The sequence below is a fragment of the Prunus persica genome, chromosome G7 (genome assembly GCF_000346465.2).
Source record: "Prunus persica cultivar Lovell chromosome G7, Prunus_persica_NCBIv2, whole genome shotgun sequence".
Taxonomy (NCBI): domain Eukaryota; kingdom Viridiplantae; phylum Streptophyta; class Magnoliopsida; order Rosales; family Rosaceae; genus Prunus; species Prunus persica.
Window position 1 is genome coordinate 8,725,920 of NC_034015.1, and position 24,922 is coordinate 8,750,841.

General features: G+C 36.0%; 2 protein-coding genes and 1 pseudogene across 2 annotated transcripts; all 3 read right to left on the minus strand.

Annotated features, from left to right (window-relative positions):
• On the minus strand, positions 2-1,660 carry LOC18782135 (annotated as a pseudogene).
• On the minus strand, positions 2,621-6,638 carry LOC18782733 (U4/U6 small nuclear ribonucleoprotein PRP4-like protein). The gene is made up of 5 exons (XM_007215326.2): positions 5,572-6,638; positions 4,820-5,273; positions 4,524-4,721; positions 4,322-4,403; positions 2,621-3,202 (listed from the first exon to the last, which is right to left on the minus strand). The coding sequence occupies exons 1-5, from the start codon at positions 6,330-6,332 to the stop codon at positions 3,108-3,110; spliced, it is 1,590 nt and encodes a 529-aa protein (XP_007215388.2). The 5' UTR covers positions 6,333-6,638; the 3' UTR covers positions 2,621-3,107.
• LOC18782088 lies at positions 7,747-11,076 on the minus strand. Its single transcript, XM_007215712.2, has 2 exons — positions 10,602-11,076; positions 7,747-8,945 (listed from the first exon to the last, which is right to left on the minus strand). Exons 1-2 carry the CDS (start codon positions 10,687-10,689, stop codon positions 8,176-8,178), a joined length of 858 nt encoding a protein of 285 aa, XP_007215774.1. The 5' UTR covers positions 10,690-11,076; the 3' UTR covers positions 7,747-8,175.

A 24,922-nucleotide genomic window follows, 5' to 3' on the forward strand; every position in this document is an offset into this window, starting at 1 on the left:
TGCGGGAATAATATTGTAATGTTTACCTACATTTACTGATTTACTGAGTTACAACTTTATGGCTTTCTATTTTTTGATAAAATCAACATTATGCTTGAATTAATTGACATTATGCTTCTATATATGAAATGACAAGTTGAAATGTGCAGCATTATGTCTTCTATTTGCGGAACGCTGCTATGGGACAATACCACACTATGCTATGACACCAAATTAATTTTTGGTGCAATCAGTAGGCTTAAAAGAAACAGTGTCTTTCTTAAGGTCATAGCCTATCAAGAAATTCGTTTGTGCCATGTTGCCGAAGACAGCGACACTTCGATTAATAGGTCTGAAAGCAAAGCAGACAACGTCCATTCACAATCTTAAGAAGCTGCTCACTGCAGTCAACTTCACATTTGCACCGGTGAAATGTGCAGTATTTTAACGGAGCTTTGATAGCACCGGATTTGGTCCGGTAGCAAGGGCTTAGGAAGCGACGAGGATCACTTGCACGTCTTGACCATACGGCCTTACTCACTGCCAATTCCAGCTTATTGTAAAAGTCTTGTGGTAGCAATGTCAACGTAGTCCCGGAATTGACTATAATATTGCCCTCTGCTGGAGCAAATGAGGAGCTCAGTGAATCGTCTATAATATTGCCCTCTGCTGGAGCAAATGAGGAGCCCAGTGAACCGTTATATTGCAATCTCTTACGTCCCACACTCATTGCTTCCAGCCTTAGATAATAAAAAGATTTTCGGTCTCCTGAAGTAAGGGGGTAGAAACCACCATGGCACCAGAAACCACAGCTTCACTGCCAGAGCTCATTTTGCTTGAAGAGTTAAGTCCTGAAAAGGCCTGCACAAGGCAGTAGGAGAATTTCCCATCAACTGAAGAACTCATTTGAGAGATAAGAGACACCGATCCACGTGCGAGGCCGATCATGCCTGATCCATTCTTGTTGAAGAGGTCTTCATTGTCTTGTCCACAACCAAAGACCATTTTTGGGAGTGAAATTGGTTGGCCAGTAGTGGAGCCAAAAGTGACTCTTTCTGTGGCTAGAATTCCCTTGCTGTAGGATCCCTCTCCATAACATAAGAAACTGTGTAGTGACAAACTTCTTCTGCATTGGGAAGGGAAGAAGTTCCATTCACAGATTGACACTCGCTTGAGCTACGAGAAATTTCTGCATAAGTTTTGGAATTTTTCGGATCAAAGATCGGTGCTTTCTGCTTGTAACAGTTGGTGCAAGCAACCTCTATCTGCAACGCCTAAGAATTCCCAAGGAGGTGTACCTATTGATATTTTCATGAGATATTCACCCATGTCTGATATTATTGTAGATTTAGGCATGTTTGAAAGGAATGAAGTTGTGCTCAATAAATTGACATGGTTAATGGAACGCTGCAAAGCATTTCTCACACGTTGTGACTGTTTCTGAAGGATTATAGAGAGGAGACATGGGAGAGTCACGGTGAATAAGCTCCACACTGAAGCCACCATTACGATCAGCTTGTATAAGAGAGAAAAGGAACAAATAAGTGGCAGATAACACGAGAGCTATTGCCATGGAGAACAAAGGGTTTGTCGAAAGGGCTCCCATGGCTCTTTGAGAAGATTGTATGAAGCTCATGATCCCAAACTAATATAGGAGCGAAAACAAGATTATGATAAATGTAGGAAGAGAGTAAAATTTATGGCAAGAAAAGAAAAGAAAATCTTCCTTTGACTTAGATTTGAGGTGCTTCTCTGACTACTGTCCAGATTCTTATTAATTGCTTCTCTTCTTTGTCATCAACTCCTCATCTATTCTTTGCTTTCTTATCGATGATCCAATTCTCATTTATTCAAGCTAATTTAAAACATAATCAAAAGACAAACAAAGAGGATATAAAAGGCTTTCGAGTCAAAAGTTCAGCCATGATTCAAAGTCTTGTTTGAGTGGAGAATATAAGAGTTTGTTACCTTATATAAACAATGGCTTTTACACGTGTCAAAAGAAGCTTTAGAGAATACATGAGGCTCACAGAATTGAATAGCAATCCACTTGCCAAAAGAGAACCCCCCATTTAGTTTGAACAACGATTTAGAGCAATGTAAAAAATCAATTAGAGTTGCTACTCTGTACGAAGGCAAAAGTCATGTACATAAAAAAATGCCAAATTTTGTTCGATTTGGTTTTCAAACAAGAAATCGAAACAATGCTCAAGCTTCCAAACCTAAACTCCGAAAACTGTGAACTCCAATTACTTCTTCAATAGAGCATGAAAATAAAAATGGGAGATTCACTATTATACCCAATATGGGGGCCAAAATTATAAAAATACCCTATATAAAATGGACTTTAGAAACACACCCAAAGCCCATTTACAACATAACAAAAAAGCTTTTAACTTCTTATAAATTACAAAACTGCCATCAATTTCTTAAAACAAGCCCAACCCCAAAATCTCATAAAAATACCCAAAGCACTCAATAGGGCATCAAAGTAATTTAATAATTAATATTAAATTCAATAAGGCCAGCTATCATTTTTTGGGTTTTTTTTGGGTTTGTTTATAGGAATTCAATTGTGTAGGGTTTATTTATAATATTAGTGCTAGAAATGGGTATATCACTAAATATCTCAATAAAAATTGAATCCAAATCACCTTCTTTCAAACCGCCAAACTTCTCCAATCCAAATGTAATGCTCATTGACGAAATAGACTAACCTTATCGAAATCAGAGTTTAGGCAGGGAAATAAGTAATATGCGAAAAAGAAAAAGGGAATACAAGCCTTTAACATTACGTAACTAAACACTGTTCCACTGGCAGCACAGAGCCTCACAACTTAAAAAAAAAAAAAAAAAAAAAAAAAAAAAAATTAGAATACCAATATCTACTAGTCAGCAAGGGTTCCATCTGAAGCAGCTAATAAAAGAGGCATTTTAGATCTCTTTCAAGTTGTTAGAGACATTATCTCATGTACCTTATGATGTTACAGCTAGAACCAACGTTCCGATTTTGAACTAGAACCAACCCTTTAACCCTGAATAAACTGTCTCACTATAATCCACGTATTCCCAAGTAAGATCGACCAACACTTTCATCTTTTGTAATTCTAAGGAGAATTGAAGAGGTCCTAATCTACATCCATTGCCTGATCCTTCTCATTGGTACTGCTGGACCACAGTTTGATGGTTCGGTCATGTGATACAGTAGCAATTTGATGCCCATCTGCCATCAGCAACAACATAAGCAATTAATGATAACAAGTAGTCACTCCAAGAAATCCAAGCAGGTTAAAAGAGCACTTTTACTTTCAGAATTAATAGAAAACCACAAGCAGGGTAACATAATTAGAAAGGCTAGGCGGCACAGAGATATTCATATATTTTTCACATAAAGGGGGAAATAGAGTATTTAGGGTTTTCCCTAAGGATACAACTACAAATTGCACCTAGTAGGGTTGAAGTAGAAATTCTTAAAAACTGTGGGATTTTGAGTAATGTCTTCAAGAAGTGAAGCAAATATCTTGGTGAGTCAATACTGTTTGAAGTTATCATTCCTTTTATCAAAACAATGTAATCTAAGGGAGTTCATTTATATATTCATCTCATCAATGAAATATATAATGATATAATCAATCAAGGCCAAGATGACAGCAATAAACCTGCTTCAAGGAAACAATAGAATCAACTACAGTTTCTTTTTTTCGGGTTTTGTAGAGAATGTGGTACCAACCTTCGAACCTAAGACCACTAGGAGTTAGTGCAAGTGCACTTAACCACAAGGGCAGGTAGAAGGCCAGTACTACAGTTTCTCACTTTATTCTGACAAGGGTCTATACCCTTAAGTTAACCCGTAATACCGAGATCTAAGTTGGTGAAGTCAAAATATGATGACAAGAACATCGGATTGTGCACAGAGAAAGCTGGTGCAGTAGTTATCTGCACTTACTATACAAGGGAGGAAAAAATGTCTAGATTCTAAAAGTACAGTGTTAGGGAGGGGTGAAAAATTGTAAAAGGAGTGTACATACATACATATTGAAAGGTGTGTACAATACATATCATAACTAATTAAAAAAAAATTAAAAAAGAGAAGTTCGGGCGGGATGGACGGAGCCCTGCATCTCCCCACCTCTCCCCCCTCCTCTCTCTCCCCCAACCGCCCACCGCCGCCGGCCCCCACCCCCCCCAAAAAAAAAAACAAAATCATTTCTTATTATTCTTTGGACCATGCCTCTTGATACAGACTACAGTCGTACACCAAAAAGTCCATGCATACTTAAATGGGTGAAAACAGGACGTAATAATCAAAAGAATATGCATAACCGTTGATTAGGAAACTTACCTCCTGCAATATCCAAAGAAGTAACTTTTGCTTCATGTCCAGAGAGCGTCCTGACAGGCTTAAAATCTCGGGCTGACCATATCTGACAGACAGAGATGAGATATTGCATAATCAAGATATGAACCAATAAAATGGTAATCAATATTAATAACTCTAAATTCACTCTCTATTTAGAAATCATGGTTCTCAAAAAGTAGTGTACCTTTGTTGTCAAATCATACGAAGCAGTTACTAAGAAATATCCCTCTTGAGGCTCAAATTTGACCTGTGATATGAGATTGGAATGTGCTGGAATGATGTATATGGATTTCTTTTTTCTTAAATCCCAAATCCTGCAAGTGTTGTCTTCACCCCCACTGGCTAAATAATAGCCATTTGCTGAGAAACTGAGTGCTAGAACCTGAAAGATAACCAAATGTTAAAATAATTGAATGAAACGTGTACAAATAATGAAAACTAATTGCATTAAAAATATAAAAGATAAAACTAGAGTCTCACTTTCTTGACATGGCCTTCCAAGGCAAGAATACTTCTACCCGTACGGAGGTCCCAAACACGAGCAAGTGCATCCAGTCCAGAAGATGCCACTAATGATCCATCAGGGTGGAATGCTATCCCGTAGACACTCCTACTGTGACCTTCTTGAAGAAGCAACTCTTCACTAGTTTCTACATCCCATAGCCTCCAAGTCTTGTCAAAGCTAGTTGTACCTAAATATTTTCCTGATGGATGGAAGGCAATACGTGCAAGACGGTCCAAATGGCCCTTAAATGTCACCAGCTGAGATCCTTCAGTGTTCCACAACTTTGCAGTCCGGTCAGCAGAAGCAGTTGCTACGAGGTTATGCACAGGAGAAAACTTAACATCAGTCAGGCGCTCTGTGTGTCCCTTCAAGGTGGCAAACTTCTTTGCTTCCGGCATGCTCCACAACTTGGCAACTCCACTTATAGCACTGAGAAAGGTAAAGCAACACAGGCAAATCAGTCCAACCTCTTCTACATACAATAAGTCTCACAAAATCTATAGTACTAGCAAAGCAATAAATCTTGGCTAGCCATCTAAAAATACCTAGCTAGCATAATAAAATTAAAAGGTTGAAACTTATTTTTCTCATATGTTTACCTTACAACCCAAGATGGCTATAGTCATCAAAAATCAAATAGCAGGAAATAAACCATGAATTATCATATTTAGCAATTAACTAAATTTACAATTCAGACACCAAAAAAGAGAGGTAAAGAGACCATTACCAAGTGGCAAGCAGTTTTCCATCATGTGAGAAAGAACAACCAGAAAGTGGCCTATCATCCCCAATCTCACTACAATCAAGTTCCAAACTTGATGCCTGCCTCAAAGCCCAGTCCAACTCTGCATCCATATCCTCATCTGGGTCATCCTTCTTCCTTCGAGCCCGTTCAAGCCGCGAAGCTGCCCTCTTAATGGAGTACTTTGCAATGTCGATTCTCGCATTCATCAAAGCTTTGGATCCTTCAGTGTAAAAAGGGTACTGAACCATTTGATCATCACCATCTTCCAATGCAGCAGAAGCGGCAGCCTCCTCCTCCTCATGAACTTTCAACAACTTCTCCAACTCGCCTTGCGAATCAAGCCTTGCCATGATCATCCTCAACCTGTCTCGCCTCTCCATCTCTCTTTCTCCAAAAAGAGTAATGGGTTCGCCGAGCCGCCGAAGACGAGCCCTCACAGCCATGTCGTTAGTGGGAACAGCAAGAGCAGAAGCACGGCGCTTCATCAACAGTTCTTGAATTGCTTTCTCCTGTCGCTCTCTCACCACTCTGCTCTCTTCCGATATTTCGTATTCGGCACCCGAAACGCCGGTGGCTCGGGGAGGGCCCGCCGAATCGGAATCAGAGTCGCTCGTACTCGCCCTCGCTTCACCATTTTGTGGCGCAGGCGGCCTCGGTACGGGAGGTCGAACTGGAGCAATTGGGACTGCTGCAACAGATGGCTCTGCTACAGTTGTTGAAGGTTTATCCTCCTCCATAGTCATGGCACTTTACTGAAAAACAAAACTACCTAGCGCAGTTTTCCCCCTTTTTCTCAGTAAGACATATAAACGAACAGTTTATGTGCAATGTGTGAACGAGACGGTACAGAAATTTCAGAGACCCTTTACCCTCCTCGAGCTTCGCTCTCTCGTCCTCCGTCTTCTACAGTCTTCAGATTTCACAAACCTTATTCTGGGACTTGGTTTGGGTTGGGGTTTTTTTGACAATGGACCTCTGGTGGATTCTTTAGTAATGGGTTCTTGCTAGAAAGAGGCCTGATGCCTGCCCAAAAAGCCTTTCCTGATAAAGAAACCCTGTAAATGGGCTCAAGGCCTCAAACTCTAACTCAAGGCGATTTGGTAACCACCAATTTTCAAATTTTAATTATAATTAAATTATACTTGGTATTTTAGTACGGCCAACTAGGTCTGAGCATAGATCGGGTTGATTTAGTCAATTACGAAACTTTTACGTGTCCACTTTTTTAAAATTTCTTTCCGGGTGGAACAAGCCAACATTGAGGTTAACTTAACATTGTGTTCAAAGTATTATATGGATGCATTTCCAATTAACCATGCTCATTGCCATTGGAATTGAATCAACTACTCTTCGTAGTTCATCTGATTCCTAGTTTTGAAGGTGTTTGATTATAAATTTTACCATGGAACTCTCATTATTCTTTATTTTGTGTGTGTAAATAGACACAGGAAAAGTGGAATTGAAATCATTCCAATACCCATGTGTCAATAAACACTCAGGAAAAATGAATTAAAATTATTCCAATACCCATTAAATATTAAAAATAATAATTTAATTAAACCAAACCATCAACTCGATACGATAAGTATGCAAATTTTTCGAATCAAACGCCCACCCCCAACACCCCTATAGTACTGTAAGAAAGTGAAAGAACCATCAGTAGGGCTAAAATGTTTCCACCCAAAAAGATGAATGAGGGAAGATGGCATTCCCCAATTCTTTATAAATGAATATTGACCAAGGGACTATGTAGTCTGTTTATAATATGAATCTATATGTTTTTGGTTAGATTGGGAAGAAAGAAACCCCATTCGAACCTGGAGTGTCAATCAGGGGAAAAGGGAGAGGCAACCACTGTGCTACCTGCTCTCAACTTATAATATGAATATTTATAGGCACTAATGTTCAATATGCCTTCCGACAAAGTATGAACAAAGGAAGGCATTGGAACAAGAGAACAAAGACAACGACAACTTCCAGAGAGCACATAAAACGTGTAAATAAAAACACTAAACAACCCATACGTCGCTATTCTCATCAAAGTCCTTTTCCCCACTCCCACTAAAATCTTCCTAATTACAAGAACATAAAAGAAAACTTTGGCTTTTTCGTGTTTTCTTTGTGTGTTTTTTTTTTTTTTTCTGTCAGCAAAGAATAAAAGAAAATTATGGCCGAAGGCACTTAGAACAAGAGAAGTATTACATTTACTTACACTGTAGAGATTTCATGAGAAGGTATCACATTCTGGTCAGATTATACATTTTTGGTGGACAATCAACGAACATATCACCTAAGATATGCAGTGACCTAATTTCAGAGGCTACCTACAAAATCTCAGGCGAGTTCTCATCAACATATGACCAAAATGCAACACATACAAACTGAATTAATAGAATTTGCTGAACTTTTGCCCCAGTTCATAGTACCACCTATTATATACCCTGCCCTATAAACAGCCCAATAAAACGAAAGAAAAAAGAAAAAGAAAAGAAGAAGCTACAATACGTACGGCATACTCTCACAAAACTGGTTTCTCCAAACTCCATTGCAGTCTTAAATTTGCTGACATCGCCAAGTTCCACTGCCTCAAGTCAGGTTTTCATAGCCAACATGAACCCTGTTGTTCCTTCTCCCTCCGTTCCTCCACCCTCGATCTTTCTGATAGTAATCGCCGTTAAATCTTGAGGTCTTGTATCTTGAGTTGTACCAACTGCCACCCTCTTTCTTCCTGCTATTTGCATCCGACTTTCCCCAGAAAGCTCCATCAGTTCGTCTATAATGCATGTTGTTTGGACCACCAGTATTGTTCTTCCATTCACTAGCATTGTTCTCCCAATTGTTATCCCATCCTCCTACACCTGCTTTACTCTGGGCAGAAACAGGTTCCCAAGGATTTTCTTTATTATCCTCATTCCATCCACGATTCCAATTGTCAGGATTTTCTTTATTTTTGAATTCCTCTTCTTCATCACCCCATCCAGTGCACGAAAATGACTGATTTAAAAGGGGGGGATTGCCGAGAATAACAGCCTCTTCTTGGGCTTTATAATCGGAGGGTTTAGGTTCCCTTTCCAAATCCAAAACCAGTTCAGGATCAATGGTGGAGTTCCAATCAATATCATCGATATAAATGTCAGGATCCGGCAACAATATGCTACAGTGTAGACCATTAATCTCCGCCCAAAACCGGCTTTTTGCATTGTTGAATGCCTCTTCACCAGCAGAATCATTCCACCGAACGATATTTTCATAGAGATACATATACTTCTTTGTTTCTATGAGTTTTCCCCATGGAACTGAGCCAACAATTGAACAGAATTTCTTTTCCCAGTGCGGCACACTGTACTGCCAACTATCTGGTAAGAGAAAACAAATAAAACTGTCAATTCAATCATCATAAAACTACAGAACATGCTACATTTGGTTAACAAGTAAACAAAAATTCACGAAAGAATCACAATTTCCTTGAAAGGGAAAAAGATGCAATGAATGATCACAGAGATGGAAATATGATGCAACCTGGGAAACAGATGCAATAAAGGATCACGGAGACGGAAATATGATACAAACTCGAGAAGTAATGCTATAAATATACATAGAGGACAATCTGACAGAAAAACAACAAAGGAAATCTAACCAAAAAATTCAGGAAAACGACAAAGGAAATCTAACCGAAAAAGACAATGGAAATCTAACCGAAAAAGACAAATTTGTTTGCGATTTCATCAACGGCTAAACTAACCAAATCAGCAAGAAACTTATTTCCAAACGAAAAATGTCGTCACCCTTCTTTAAAACCAAACATATCACTGTAACATTTACAGGAAAATCCAACAGAAAAACGACAATGGGAATCTAACCGAAAAGACAACTGTTGTGCTTTTCGCGATTTCAACAGCATTTTCACTTCTTCTTTTTTCCGGTGACAAAATTGAAAATCCATATCAAGTTAACATTAACAGCTAAACTAACCAAATCAGCTAGAACCTTATTTCCAAAACCAAACATGCCACTACAAGTCTGCAACATAGCTTCAGCTAGAAATCGGGAATTTAACAAAAATAAAACAATACTCTGCAAATTAAAACTCTCGCAGTTCAAATATTAGAAGCTACACTTCCCAGGTACACAAGCAACTGAACACAGTAACAAAAAATATATAAAGCCCTGCCAAAAACCATATTCGTTGCAATAAAATCAACACATATACAAATATCAACTAATTCGAACACCGCTCTGTTTTAGTGACAAAATCAAACAGGGTAATCATTTAAAACAAAGAACTTCTACCATCATAACAGCCTAGCTCACCTCATAGTGTAAAACTTCTATACAAAATGAAGCCATCTTTACAGAACCACACATGCTCCAGCTCGGGAAAAGAAACTAAAAGGTTAACTACAGTTGGGCGAGGGATTTACCAAAACCACTACTGCTCCTCCTGATTTGGAAAAAAGCATAAAATTTTCTTTGGGAAATCTTCAGCTGTCTGGTAGATTTCAGAAAAAACTCCTGGTTATAGGTTTTATTAAGACTTAAAAGAGTAGCCACCTTATTTTATTTCCAAAAGTGGAGAGATTTTGAGACAAAATAAGATTTGTTTGTTAATTAACTTCTAAAACCTCAATCAATGATATATCTCCATTAGTCTCCGACTCAATTAAGATTGTTTTTATCTTAATAAAAAAATTATCCCCGTTGGTAAAACTTTTTGTCATGAAACTTTGTTCTGCAGAGACAAAAGAAGCCGGTAGATAAATATACAAAGCAAATAGAAAAATCAGGTAGAACCCCAATGCATAATTCCAAAAACAAACAAACTTCAACCCATTCAGCGGCTCAAGAAACAGAACAAAATTCATAAACAACACAAACAGAGAGAACAATAAGAAAATCAAAGAAGAACCCAATTTCCCAAACTAAAAACCCACCTCAAAGAAACAATCTTCAACAGACTTACAAACCAGTGTTCATGAAAAAACCTTCAAATTATAAATTATAAATATATATACCTTGTGGCGGCTTTCTGTTCTGTGGTTTAGTCCAGGGAATGTGCTGTTGAGAATAAATGTAACCTTGTTGCCCTCTCCAACTCCCCATGATTAAAAACCAGCGCACGCCACTGAGTTCAAGCAGAAATTAAAAATAAAAAAATGAAAAATCAAGAACAAGAATTTGGAAATTCTGATGCCTTGAGCAGATGGGTATCTGAATTTGTTGCTGAGACAGGTCACAGATCGGATGAGAAGCTAGAGATAGGCGTGAGATTGTTGTGTTTGTGCCCCCGAGAATTAAAAGGGAAGCGAGGACCCTTTGTTTTTTTTTTTTTTTTCCTCTCTCTCTCTCTAGAATATCATGAAAGAAAGAAAGTAACTCCGAGGTTTTAGAACTGTTTTTGTTTCCTTAAAAAGACCCTGGTTTTGGTCTGTTGTTTGCAGCCCTTGGTTTTGTAAACAATTACCAAATTCGTATAAATAGACAGAAAGAGAGTTTTTGATGACGATGGGGTGGGTGACTCGGTGGCGGTCTAAGAGGGTTTCACTGCCCCACACGTCTACAACATAGCTATGGAAACTCATACTGCAAGTTTTGTGCGTTACAAGTCTTTCTTTTTTATTTTTTGTTTGGTTGGGTTGAAATTGTGCGTCGCAAGTTAGTGTAGTGACTTCATCAGTCGAAATTGTGGTGGGAAATGCCGGAAGTTATAAATTGGGATTTTATTTTTATTCCCAAATGGAAAATGATGATTGAAAAACAATTGAATTTCCAAAACTGATGATTTTTTTTCTTTGTAAATAAAGAATTCAATTTTGGTTTATATGATTTTTTTCGGAATTTTCTTTTCGCATAAGAAAAAACTTAAAGTTGATACCATGGCAAACCATGCACTACAACTCTTTTAGAATGTAAATTCTTAACCGGTCCCTCTCCCAAAAAAAAAAAAAAAAAAAAAAACAGTCCCTCAAAATCCATCATATCATAGTGATTATTCTCAATAGAGGAACCAAAACCCCTTCTGCAATCCTTGAATAGTTGCCCAATGGATTCCAATGAAGAAGCACTTCTCGAACAAGTAGCTTTTTATGACACATAACCCAAAGAAAAATCTTCACCTTAGGTGGACTAGCAAGCTGCCAAATAAAATTCTACTTCCACTTCAAGTATCCCCCTCAAACTTGTCATTGAAAGTGAGGTACCAAATGCATTGATCAGAACCACTACCAGAAAACCGAGCATGAGTACTGACAGTCAAATTCACAATATATTATTAGGCAAATTGATATCCCAGACAGAGTCATCCAAAAAATCACTCACATTCAACTACAACATTTCCCGAAATAAATCAGCAAGAGCATAATGTCAACTAAACCTATTGTCAGTCCAAAAAGGATGTCATCACCCATCTCCAACTCTCCACTTAATGTCATTAGGGAGAATCTGAGCACCATAAAGAACACCTCTCCAAACACTAGAATTGCAAATATACTGAAGATCTTTAGCATTAATAACATCACATTGACGCGAGTATTTAACATTTTTTTCCTCAAACAAGAGTTTTCCCTGCCCTATTCTCTGCTTGAATTTAATCTAAGGATTTTTTAAAACAAATTTGGTTTTCAAAATTATTATGTCATTATTTTTTGATACAATTAGTGCACCAAAATACTATTTGGTTATTAAAAGTAAAAAATATATATATATATATTATCAAAGTAATTTACATGGACCTTCAGTTGAGAGACCTGAAATTGTATTTCAATGATCCGAACGTCCAAGTTTTATTTATTCATTCAAAGATCATCCTCACAAAAAATCTCTTGAATCCAAATCTATTTGACTAGTCAATTGAATATGATTGTTGTTTTAGTTTCTTGAAGCATGTTCATCGAATTTGTTTAGCACAATTAGATGACTTAATTATTTATGATAAATTTTTTTTTTTTTTTGGCAGGGATAATCTATGAATGAAGACTTGAAAAATAGACGGTTCAGATCGTTCAAAAGAAATTCTTAGTGGACCCCAATGGGTGTTCCTTAAACAAAATTAATTGAAGGATCCCTCACCCATCCATATCTAAGAACACCTTCCAAAGACCATCCTCACTGTTCTCCTTCACTTTGTCCCCTCATAGTTTAATGGGATCAAACTTCAAAGCATCCACAACCAAAGTCAATTTCTTGTGATTCTTCAACTTTACATTCAATATCATGATTCTTAATCCTAGATCTGAATTATTATGAACCCATATTTGTGAAAACTTCAAAAAATAAATAAATTAAAGTTTGGTCTCTTTTGATTTTCCGGTTTGTACCATTGTTCTTTCTTATCTTTTAATAGTTACATGCTTTCCATTCCATGAATCTTAGTCTTGTGCTTATGTAACTATGTCATATTTTTTTTAAATTTATGAATAACATGTGAACAAATAGCACACTCGAGTGGGAAAAGAATAAACCCTTTGATTTTTACATGTGAACAAATTGCTACATACTCTTAATCACCTTTACTATTTTTATGTAACCTCCACTTCTCCAAATAACTTCAAAATATTTTCGAAATATTTTTCCAACACTTCTACAATTTAAAATAACCTCTAAAAGAATCCAACGTAATTTCTAAAAATTCCAAAAATTTTAAAAACTCATACTTTCATTATTTTAAGCCCCAAAAGTTTTCCTTTCTCACCAACTAAAAATACAAATTTTTCAGGTGCTCATACTCCACCCCCCTTAAAATAAATCTTGTCTTCGAGATTTACTTGACACCTTATCCACTAGAAAAGTGCAGGTTATCTCCTTCATGTGTCAAACTTTGGTTTACAAATCGTTTGTTGAACTCGATGACATTCTTACTATGTTGCATGAAGTGAAACATGTTAGTCTCGAAGTCACTTCATCTCATATACAAGTCGTCTAATAGTCAATCCTTGAAAGTATGAAGTCATCAACACAAACTTGATAAATGTTGTGTTAGATTCAACTGCATCCTCAACTTGTGATACTCGCAAGTGCACGAGTCATTTGGTAGTATAGCATATGTAAGTGCGAGGTCGATCCCACGAGGATTGATGATAGATTGATTCAATTCAATTCCTTGCAGAAAACAAAAAACAAGAAAGAAAGAAAAGAACTAACTCAAGCAAATAAGTTAGTAAGTTCAATTCAGATTCATAGATTGATTCTAGCTAAAATATTATTAAGCCATGGTGTCTGATCCTAACCCTATATTCCTGATTCCTTAATTTGATAATTTGTTGTCGATCACAAATTAAGCATTAGAAATCCATTAAGCATAAAAGAATGTTTTAAACAACCAAGCATGTATCTAATACCTGTTGTCGAATGTCTATATATACTCTTCCTATGTATAGTTCAATTCGAATTAAGTCATATGGTTTCTACTCTTAATTCAAACCAAGATAGCTAATATACAAGTTTTAATAGTGATCAATCACTCAAACAAGCATATTAACTTATAAGCATAATGAATAAGAACAAGAACAGTAATTGAAACTTGAAAACTAATCAAACTTGAAAACTTAAAATAAGAAATTACATGATAATGAAAAATAAAGTACAACTAAGAAAAACATAAAAGAAAATTTAGCAAAAGGGTTTTGTTACAACAATTGAGAACTTGAAAGAAAAACTAAGAGAATTTGAGGAAGAGAAGGGAGATGAGCTCTAGAAAGATGTTTGAGAGCTTCCCCCTTGGGGTGTGTTTGTAAGCTTGGAGAACCTCACTATTTATAGGCCTAAAGGAAGTAAAAATCGGATTTGAGTATTGCCTCTACTTATAGCACTTACTTCACCAACTTTACCTAATTCCCCACCAAAAACAATTAGCTTATGCATATGTCATGCATGACAATCCATTGCAGTCTTCTTGTAAGCATATTTTGGAAAAATATGGACCTTCAAGCTATTTGTTTTATCTTTCCAACCATATGTAGCCCATCGGAAAGGCCTTCAAATGTCTTTTGTTGCACAATAACGCAGATGCTTTTGAAATTCACCTTAAGCTGCCAAAACTTTCATAACTTTCATAACTTCTTATAGAAGTCTCGAAATCATGAACTGTAAAATGCTTCAGAAACTAGACTGCCACATATTTCCAATGGTATATGGCTCATTAGCTGATTCTTCATGAACACTTATAATCCAACCTGTGAAGTTGACTGATCTGCAGACATAGTTTTGAGCTACCTTGACTCCAAAGTGCATTAAAAGCATTGGAAAGACAAGTTTAACTAAAAAACATAACAAAATCATAAGCTAGAAGGGTACAAAATTATATATAATTATGCACTGATCAATAAATTATCTCCTTGAAGATGCGTAAAACTTTTATTATCTCCAGTGATTCACGGTTGATCCTCGACGACTCAGATACTCTTAACTAATTCTGAGGTGACTTCCAGGCCTAAGACAAGTCGTATCTCAATGTCTACTTACTATGACAATCAACATTATAGTAATACGCCAAGAGTTGTACCTAATCATGCACTTATGCATTTCCTTATTCATCATTCACTTGGTTGGCGACTATGGCAAAACCTCTTCCTCTCGCTCAGCCTTGTGCTTGATATCCATGCCTCGTCCCTCGTTCTCCTTGATTCCCATTGGCGACATTTGTTGTACTTGTTAAGGACAAGCAACTGGGTTTGCATGTTCATGTCTTGGTTGTTTCGACAATCTTGACATCATGGCATCGCATAGGTCAAACCTTCTTGGGCACATCGTCACAATGTGGCACACACCACATCCAAAGCATGTAACTGGTTTTTGCTTTTTATGGGCTTGACCATTATCACTGGAACCCTCGTAGACCCTTATTTCCAAATTCCTTTTTTTTAAGATGCCTCCTTTGATCATTGATCTCCTAGATTCAACATTTCTCTATGCACTTGTTAAATAGTATTGCTCAAGCGCATAAGCAGACTCCACGATCTCTTCATACATTTTGGATCATTGGCCTACAATATATCTATTAATTCCATCTTTCAGGCATTGTAGAAACTTCGTGGTCATTATATTTCCATATGAAACCAAAGCTTTAGCAAATTGACTCAATTTAGTAAACTTAAACACTTATTCCGCCACAGAGATATTCTCATGCTCAAGTTTAACACACTCTTTGTCTGTTGCATAATGCTAGGAAAGTAACGATCCTTGAGATCTAATAATGATCAAAGGAAGAATTCAAAAATAAAGGATGGCGAGGATTCTAGTGGTAGTGGTCAAGCCTAGAAGAAGCAGAAGTCAGTTATGTGTTTTGAATGTGGCGAGGTGGGCCACATAAAGACGATGTGCCCAAGAATGTTTGACCTAGGCAATGCAATAATGTGGAGACAACCCCAACAACTGAGACTTGAGAATAGAAACATGATTGCTCGTCCTCAACAAGCACAACAAGTGCAACACAGGCCACAGAGAGAAAACCAAAGACCAAGCATGGGACATATTTCATTGAAATCATTTGGCCTGCAAATGTTTCACCTTTTTTTTTTTCTTTTTCCGTTCCTACCCTGTATTGGATTCCTATTAATCACACTTTCTCTAACCTCATTTAGAGAATCTGGTTTTGTGTCCAAGTGATTTTCCATGTTTGCAACCTTTTTTTTTTTTTTTTGCCTTACTTCATTCCGATATTATTATTATTATTATTATTAAATAGAGAAGAACATGAATTGAATGTTGATTTCAATTCGAAGATAAGGGTAACTTGTATGGTAACATATCACCTTCACATTTTGTATTATAATTTATTCATATGGCATACCATATTAACTCCTTGTTGTAAATGTACATAGCCTTTTTTTTTTTCTTCTTCTTCCAGATGATATAGACCCTGATTTCTTGCATATTAATCATTCCTCTTTTTTTTGGTTGCTCATTCTTTTGATTGTGTACCTACAAATTATTTGATCATGCACCTACACATTTACCTATTATGTTTTATTGATAATAGGTACATTATATATATATATAAGAGGTATGTTGTTTTTATTAATGTCAATTCAGCTATTATCTCTTATTGATAATAATTTATATATTTTGTTTTTGCTCGGGTCTGATCCCTTTGAAACTTTGGCCTAGTCTGAGCTAAAAAAATTCGGGATCTAAATAGTACAATAAATCAAATTTTAAGTTTGATTAAGTAACTTGTTGAGTTGGACCCTAGTCATCAGGTTTTACTTATAAAAATAGGGTTTTATTTATAGATTAATAAGGTGATGGGTTATTAAAAATAAATAAATAAATAAAAAGACCCATCAAGTTAAACCTCAAGAATCATTGTGAATCTTCAACCAAAAGAAAAAGAAAAAATTGTGAATCAATCATCCATCAGCAAATAAAGATATTTGACTTTTGGTTTCTTGCTAGAATCCTAGGCAAATATAAACCAGGAGAAACATGCTGAAACCAAATGATATATTATATACATGGTTCAAAACTAAAAAAAATGACAAAAAATATTGCTTTTTTCAAATGTAGTGTAGACCATTGATTTTTCAAACCCTGTTGGCTTCTGTCGTATAGATATTATAGATTCATTACTCTCTTTCTTACATCATCACACAATTGAAAGGTTAGTTAGACGCTCCAACTCCAAAAGGAGAAGTGTGAGAGGCATAGAGATGGAGGGACATCTGCAGAAATACAATTAAAAACGACTAGACCAAAGGAGGATTCTCATACAATAAGTTTTGACTAAAATACAGGAGAAAACTTCAATATTGCTCATTGAATCATGTCATCAACATCAACCTGATAGAAAACAAGCACATTATGGTTAAAATGTTGAGAAAATCAAACCAAATAGTGAATAAACATGTTTATAAAATAAGTTGGATCTAAACCTAAATCTTGATTCATTGTCTTGTAATGTAATCAACACAGAGATGTTTGTCATATTATTTTAATGGACCCAATCAAACTGATCAACATGTGTAGACCATGGAGAAGCCAGCCAGCCAGCCAACATATGTGATGTGGTTGCAACCTTTTGTCTGGTAACTATAGGCTTTTCTGCAACCCCTCAAATCTCTATATGCTAACTTCTCACACATGATCACAGCTAGAAGCTAGCTAGTACTATGTTGGACAATTAATTACAATGAGCGTGCATGCATCATGCATGCGTGCGTGAGAGGTTGAAGTTAGCAAAAGTTGGATGGGTCTCCAGAGCACAGTGAAAGAAAGAAGTCGTTTATCATAATTATTGAAGATATGGAAAGATTCATAGCAATAAAGTTTATTTTGTTACATTGTTTAGATAGTCAACACTTTCAAGGATTAGCTCTAGGTGATTTGGTACACGAGAAAAAATAAATTTGAGTACGTTTTACCTAAAGGCAACTTACTAGGACCATCGTCGAGTAGAATAAGCGACTTAAATACAGGAGTTGACACGAGAAATAGACAATCTTCAATATTTTGAGGCAGTTGAGTCTTGAGTAATTCTCGTGTTGGCTTACCTAACAAAATAAAAGATGCACCTAATCCATAAATTAGAACTAATGGTAGAGCTTGAACTTCATGAGACAGAGTACGATAAACAAGATGTCACTGTTGCGATTGAAGAGCCTGAACGAAACTTCATTAACACTTTTCACTTCCTCATATAATCCATCAACATAGAATTTGAAATGTATGAGTCGCACAATGAATTTTCTATTTAGTCATACAATAACAATATGGCTATACCTTGAAAACTGCCTTCTGAATATTTTGTCAGCTCTCTCCTTAAACTCATCATGTGTATATTCGGGTTCATAATTGTATTAGAGAGAGAAAATTGAATAAGAAAGATAAATAGCAAAAGTATCATAATGATGAAAAAGCACCTATAAAACCGGTTGGTATCCATTTCCTCCTATTCAACTATTAGACCAGACATATTAAATTTCTTTTCAGCATTGCTCAAAATTGATTACCATATTTCAATATTCATTCGGGCTTCTTCTGCTGCAAGATGGATCCCTAGTGTCCCATCTATTTCCATTGAATTTTCTATCTTTTTCTTAACATAAGTTAACATTTCGGTACATTGAATGTCATCTCCCGTCATGGCTGCAAGTATGTTATAATTATTGATTCTAAATAATTTCTTTGCTTTTTCATTCAATATAAATGTTTTCCTTTCACTATATGTAGCTCTCGTATCAACCCAAACAAAGATTATGTGATCACATATAACAACGAGGTTTGTTATGCCACATCCCTTTACCTATATAAAAAGTTGAATTTTATTGAGTATTATTGTCTTTCCTAAAGTGAACAATTTAGACGAGTAGAATGTGTTATAAAACTAAAAGAAATCATAGAGAGAAGTGACATGGTAAAGAGAAAGCTTCACAACTCATTAATTTCTTGATTCCATCTATTTATAGGCTTACAAGATAGACATAAAATACCACATTTACAACATAGATATAAGTTACCAGCACTAACTACAAATATTTAGGGCATAGGTTACATAGACTTAAAAGAGTGAAATGTTAAGAGGTATGGTGGTCATCCACCAACTAATGCATTTACATCACTCCCCCTTGGATGTCCACCATACAATGACATAATTTCCTCATTATAACCTAGTTTGAAAATCCAATGATACAAAACCAAAGCCAAGGAAAAAAGAGTGCAACATTCTTCTAAATCATTGATACGGTGTTGAACACGCTTATTATGCCTCATTAAAAGTTTGTTAGGAAAAATCCAATGGGACAAAAACCTAGTCGAAGGGAAATAGTACATTATGCATATGTCCGATGTAGTACATTGTGCAATTGTCAATATTGGAGCGGTAATACAATACATTTCTATTGTAAAACGAAATTAACTAATAATTCAACATAAATAAAATGAAATATAATAGAATAAAAAAAATGAATTGGTATAAACGAGGAAATAACAAACTGCAAATAGAACATTGATCTTCAAGTAAAACATACCTAAGAACAATGTAAAGCAAGCCAAGGTGCCAGGGATCAAAGATTCATAAAGAAAAGATACAAACCACTACTGAAAAAAAAACTCACTTGGAGGGAATCGACTTGAGTGAGGAGCGAAGTGAGTTGTTGCTACTCGCTTGGATAGGAAGGAATCATATGTATGAGTATTAATTTATATATGAAGTATAATTGGTTAGGGTTAGAGTTATGCTTATTTCAATGGTCCAGCTAGAGGTTTTGTTTTGTTTTTTTTCCTTAAAGTGCAGATTTTTTGGGTCTAAAAGTCCAAAGGTTTTAGTCGACCATTTAAAAAAAGATGTAAAAAGAAGCGGTAATCGCCAAAAGCGCAGCTAGATTTCCATATTCACATCGGTATACCCTACGGGCCATTGAAAGCTTCCACTATTCAATGGTAAAAGCAAATGGAGGGAAAGCAATCAATATATTGATGATTGTTATAAAATTAAACGAAATCATAAAGAGAATTGACATAGTACAAAGAAAACTTCTCAACTCGCTAATTTTTGGATTCCATCTATTTATAGGCTTATAAGAATAGAGATTAAATACAACATTTACAACATACATATAAGTTACAAGCACTAAATACAAATATTTAGTGCATAAATTACATACACTTAAAAGAGTGGAACGCTAAGAGGTATAGTGGTCATCCACCAACTAATGCATTTACAACATAATGAAGTATTTCAGAAGACATTAAAAAAAAAAAATAATGCTAGGAATACCAAATTTATGCACCAAATTTGGATCCCAAATGATGTGACACATGCCAAGTCTAATTAAATCGCCACATGGTTGTCAGCTAGTTAAAATAAAATAAAATAAAGCCTCTGCATTTAATACTTTTAATTGGAAGAGAAAAGCAATTTTGCACCATTCCTTTCACACACTCCCTTCTTCCATTTTTTCAAGATCTCCAATCACCGTAGAACCTACCTCCAAATACTAGCCGTGAGCACATATCAAATCCATTTTCCTTTTTTTTTTCCTAGTATCCTCTCCATAGTGAAATTCATTGGGTTGCATTTGATTTTCTAAACTTTGATTTACAATACAGGCTTTGGTTCATTAAGGAGATATAATATATGTTATTTGGACTATATATATATATATTAAAGCTTTAATATGATTCTAAGTACGATTTTTGAGTTTAAGAAATCATATATAGTTTGATTTTTTTGTTACAAGTTTGGCAGTGTATTGATGTAGAATTTATTATATGTTGTGATTTTTCATTGTCGATGGAACAAAGTCAAATATAGGTGGTGGTGAGATATATTGTTTGCGATGGTAATTTTTGTTAATTAACATTGCATTTTAAAGTTTTTTTATTATTATTAAATGAAATACTCTAAAGATGTCACTATGTTATTAGTTTAGTATGAATGATATAGAATATGCCACATCATTAGTTTGGTGCACACATTTGGTGTCCCTAACAGCACCCTAAAAATAATTACCCAAAAAAAAAAAGAGATGATATGTATAAGGTTGGTCATAAAAGAAATAAGGGAAAATAAGATAGCAAAAAATGTTATACAACATTACCAAGATATACAAAATTAAAGAATCAGTAAACTAAGCATACATTCCCCCTCATGATATAAGTATCTTTATTGTATTTTTGTCAAAGATATAAGTATATATCGTAGAAGAAAAGAAAACAGTATATCTTTATAAGTAGTGATAATGTTATAAACTCTGGTTTTCTCCAAGTATGCCTATTTTGAAACTAAGTAATGCAATTTTTGGTTGATCATAGAATATGCCTCAGCCATTCTCATGTTCCACTATATATGTCAATAAGTGTATTCGATGGAACAAATAGTATATTGCAAAACACAAGTTCAAGCTGACTACAAATATGTGCAGTTTCTTACCCACATGTGATTCAGTTTTGTTACAAATCAAAGTGCAACAAATAAAGAAAGAAAACTTGCTATGATCTGTTGTAGAAAGTAAAAAGATAGTCCCCACGTTTAAAAAATAAAAAAGAAGAAAGAATGACGTCTATGAGTGGACACAAGGGCACTACTTCTTCGCCAAGTGAACAAGAATGATGTCTACGAGTGGCCCAATCTTGCAAGTCCAATCTTTCAACTCTCCATGTGCCTTGGTTAGGGTTATAGCATCTCATGCAAGTTGGCATCTTTATCTTCCAAAGATTTTATTTGGCATTTTTATCTTCCAAAGATTTCATCTACAAAGTTCTCCATCATGTTCTTCGTACTCAATCTTTATCCATATCATCTTTATCTACCAAAGATTTCGTTTGTGATTCATGTTATTGTAATAAATCCATAAAGGCGTTTCTACTCTTCATAGTTGCATAATTCTTGAATTAATTTATACTAGGGTTTGTGGTCCTGCTCATATCACTTTCTTTGATGACTTTCAATATTATATTATCTTTGTTGACCATTTCACTAAATACATATGGCTTTATCCTCTCAAAAAGAAATCTGATGTGTTTTCTGTGTTCACCAAGTCAAGTCAGTAATTGAAAAATTCTTCAACACACATTTTGTCATCTTATACTCTGATGGTGGTGGCAAATTCATTCGACTGAAATCTTTTCTTGAATCCAATGGCATCTAACATCTCACTAGGAGTAGGCATCGAGATAAGACAACTAGAAATTGAGTCGAACAGAATTGGAACAAATTGTAAACCGAGTTGACAAAAAAGTCAAAAAACCAAACCTGACGAGGCTCACCTCAACATAATGGATATGCTAGCATCGCGATCGTCATGTTGTCGAGACTAGGCTCACTCTCTTGTACAAAGCTTCCTTACCTTTCTTACCTACTAGATTGTTGCTTTTCAAACCGCAATCTATCTCGTTAATCTTTTCCTCACACCTATTCTCTAATATACTTCTCCATTTGAATCCTTGTTTCACCAATCACTGAATTACACTAAAATTCGTACATTTGGTTGCCTATACTACCCATGCTTATGTCCTTATTCTATCTACAAACTCAAACCTCGCTCTCGCCCACGTATTTTTGTTGAGCCTATTCTTAACAACTAAAATGAGTTATTAAAAACAGCAACTTTAATTCTCGCAAGTGCACGAACCGTTTATAGTATAGCTTATGTAAATACCAGGTCGATCCTACGGAGAATGGTAACTTGGTTCCAAGTTAAATTACTTAGAATGCTAGAAAAACATATATAGAACAAAGAAACTGACTAACTAGCTAAAGGCAAGGTCGAATTCAACAATGCCTCTTGCTAATTACTCAAGGTCTAGGACAGAATCCTAGCACCACACACGCACTCGAAATGGGGGGTTTTGTTGTTGAAATGAAAACAAGAAAGTGAAATGAAAGTGCTCGAAAGTAAACACTGGCAGCAATCAACAAGTTGTGAAACAATGATTGAGAGGTGTTAGAGCCTTGGAATCCACCACTAGTTTTCCTATCCAAGTTATGAATGCATAGAAATTGACTCAAGCTTCATTAACAATAGATTATCGTATACAAGCCTATGGTATCTAGGTGCAAGATGCATGATTCTCCTAAGGCATGTGATTATGCATGGTATCTACACAACACGTGATCTCTAATATGCAACCTAAGCATGGTATCTACTTAGAATAAAGCATACAAGAGTCATTAAGCTCCTTGAGAATATGATAATCACACAAGTCCTAGAACATGGTATCTGTCCTAGTCAACCTATGGTTATTAACCCCTTGAATGATTCTTAGGCCATTCATGTGTTGCTTGTGAAAGAAGAGTAGAATTGGTGAATCTAAACCCCTTCCCAACCTGTGCTAGATGCATAAAATCCTAGTTAGCTACTCCAAGAAAACATACATCAAGCACATAATAAACTGGAGATTAACAACTTGATAATAAAAGCAAGGAAATCAATTAACTATAAAATCATCCATAACATTGAATATTCATGACTAGGGCTTCATCCTAAGCCCTAACTAAATGGATTAGTTAGACATAACTATGAATACAGAAAATAAGAAATACATAGATAGGATAAAGAGAGGAGAAGAACTAGATGATGGCAGCAAGGAAGTTCCCAGGACAGCTCCAAGCTCCCTTGACAGCTCCAAGCTCCCTTCTCTCTTTGTGGTGAATCTGAATGTGTGTATGAGAGTAATGGATGAAGTGAATGTGTGTGTTTGCCCTCTCTACTTGAATGAGTGTGCAACTCTCTATTTATAGAGGGAAATTTCGTGCTCCCCTTTGGCTGGTGAAGCACACCTCTCTTAGCTGCTCCCAACTGCTCCAGCTGCCCATACTTGCCAACTGCTCCAGCTGCCCATACTTGCCAACTACTCCAGCTGACAAATACATGCTTTGGTATGGTTTCTTTATGGAAAGCTTGACTTTTGTTCATCTTTCTGAGCTTCTGAGCTGATTTGACTCCCATGTGTGGCTGCCCATACAACACATGGCTCTAGGGATGTAGCCACATTAAATGTGATGGCAGCCAACATGACATTTCTGTGAACTTAGTTCAGTCTTTGACGTGTTGAGGGCTCCAGATTTATCCAATTGGGCTGAAATTTGGATATGTTATAATAGACACCCATAGGAACAACTTCTATGAATGATGTCTCCTCATCCGACCTGTGTAAGTTACTGAAATGAGGCCTGCAAGATGACCTACGAAACTAGACTGACAAGGAGTGTGGCACAAATTGGTTTTGTCTTTAAGCTCATATTCCTCTTGTGCCACTCAGCCTTTAACATGCATGAATTGTATCAAATGTCATCCCCTTGCTGTCTTAACCTACAAAGCACACAAACATAGGTAAGAGACTCAAAATAAAGAGAAGCTAACAAAATTACTAAGGAAACAGGAAATAAGCAACTAGCCTTCCAAACAATATCCTCAAAGAATCACCAACGTATATGGTCCCAAAGAAACACAACAATCACAATCTAAGTTCCACACATGATTCAAGGGTAACCAAAGCTCACAATGACATCCTTAAGTGTAGTGTGTGAATTCCGAATCAGTACAACACCTGCAACTCAGATAAGTACATGCGCACACACTTAGAGCAAAATCAAGAATTCCGAACCCCATAAGCTCATTATCAAATCAGCTCTCCACAGTAATACCATACAATACCAAGGATCAAAAGGACTTTGCAAGGGTTGTAATGAGGATTAGGGTAGTGGTTGAATGGAAGAGGGGATATGGATATATAACAACATCTTGAGCACAACAAAAGCATAGGTAAGAGCATGAGAGATTACTGAACTTTGTAACAAGCAAGGAACACATACATGAGCATATTTTCAACATAATTTCAGCACCTTCATATCTGTTTCTTTGGCCTAATTTTGTGGCTCTTTACCCTAGATCACCATGAT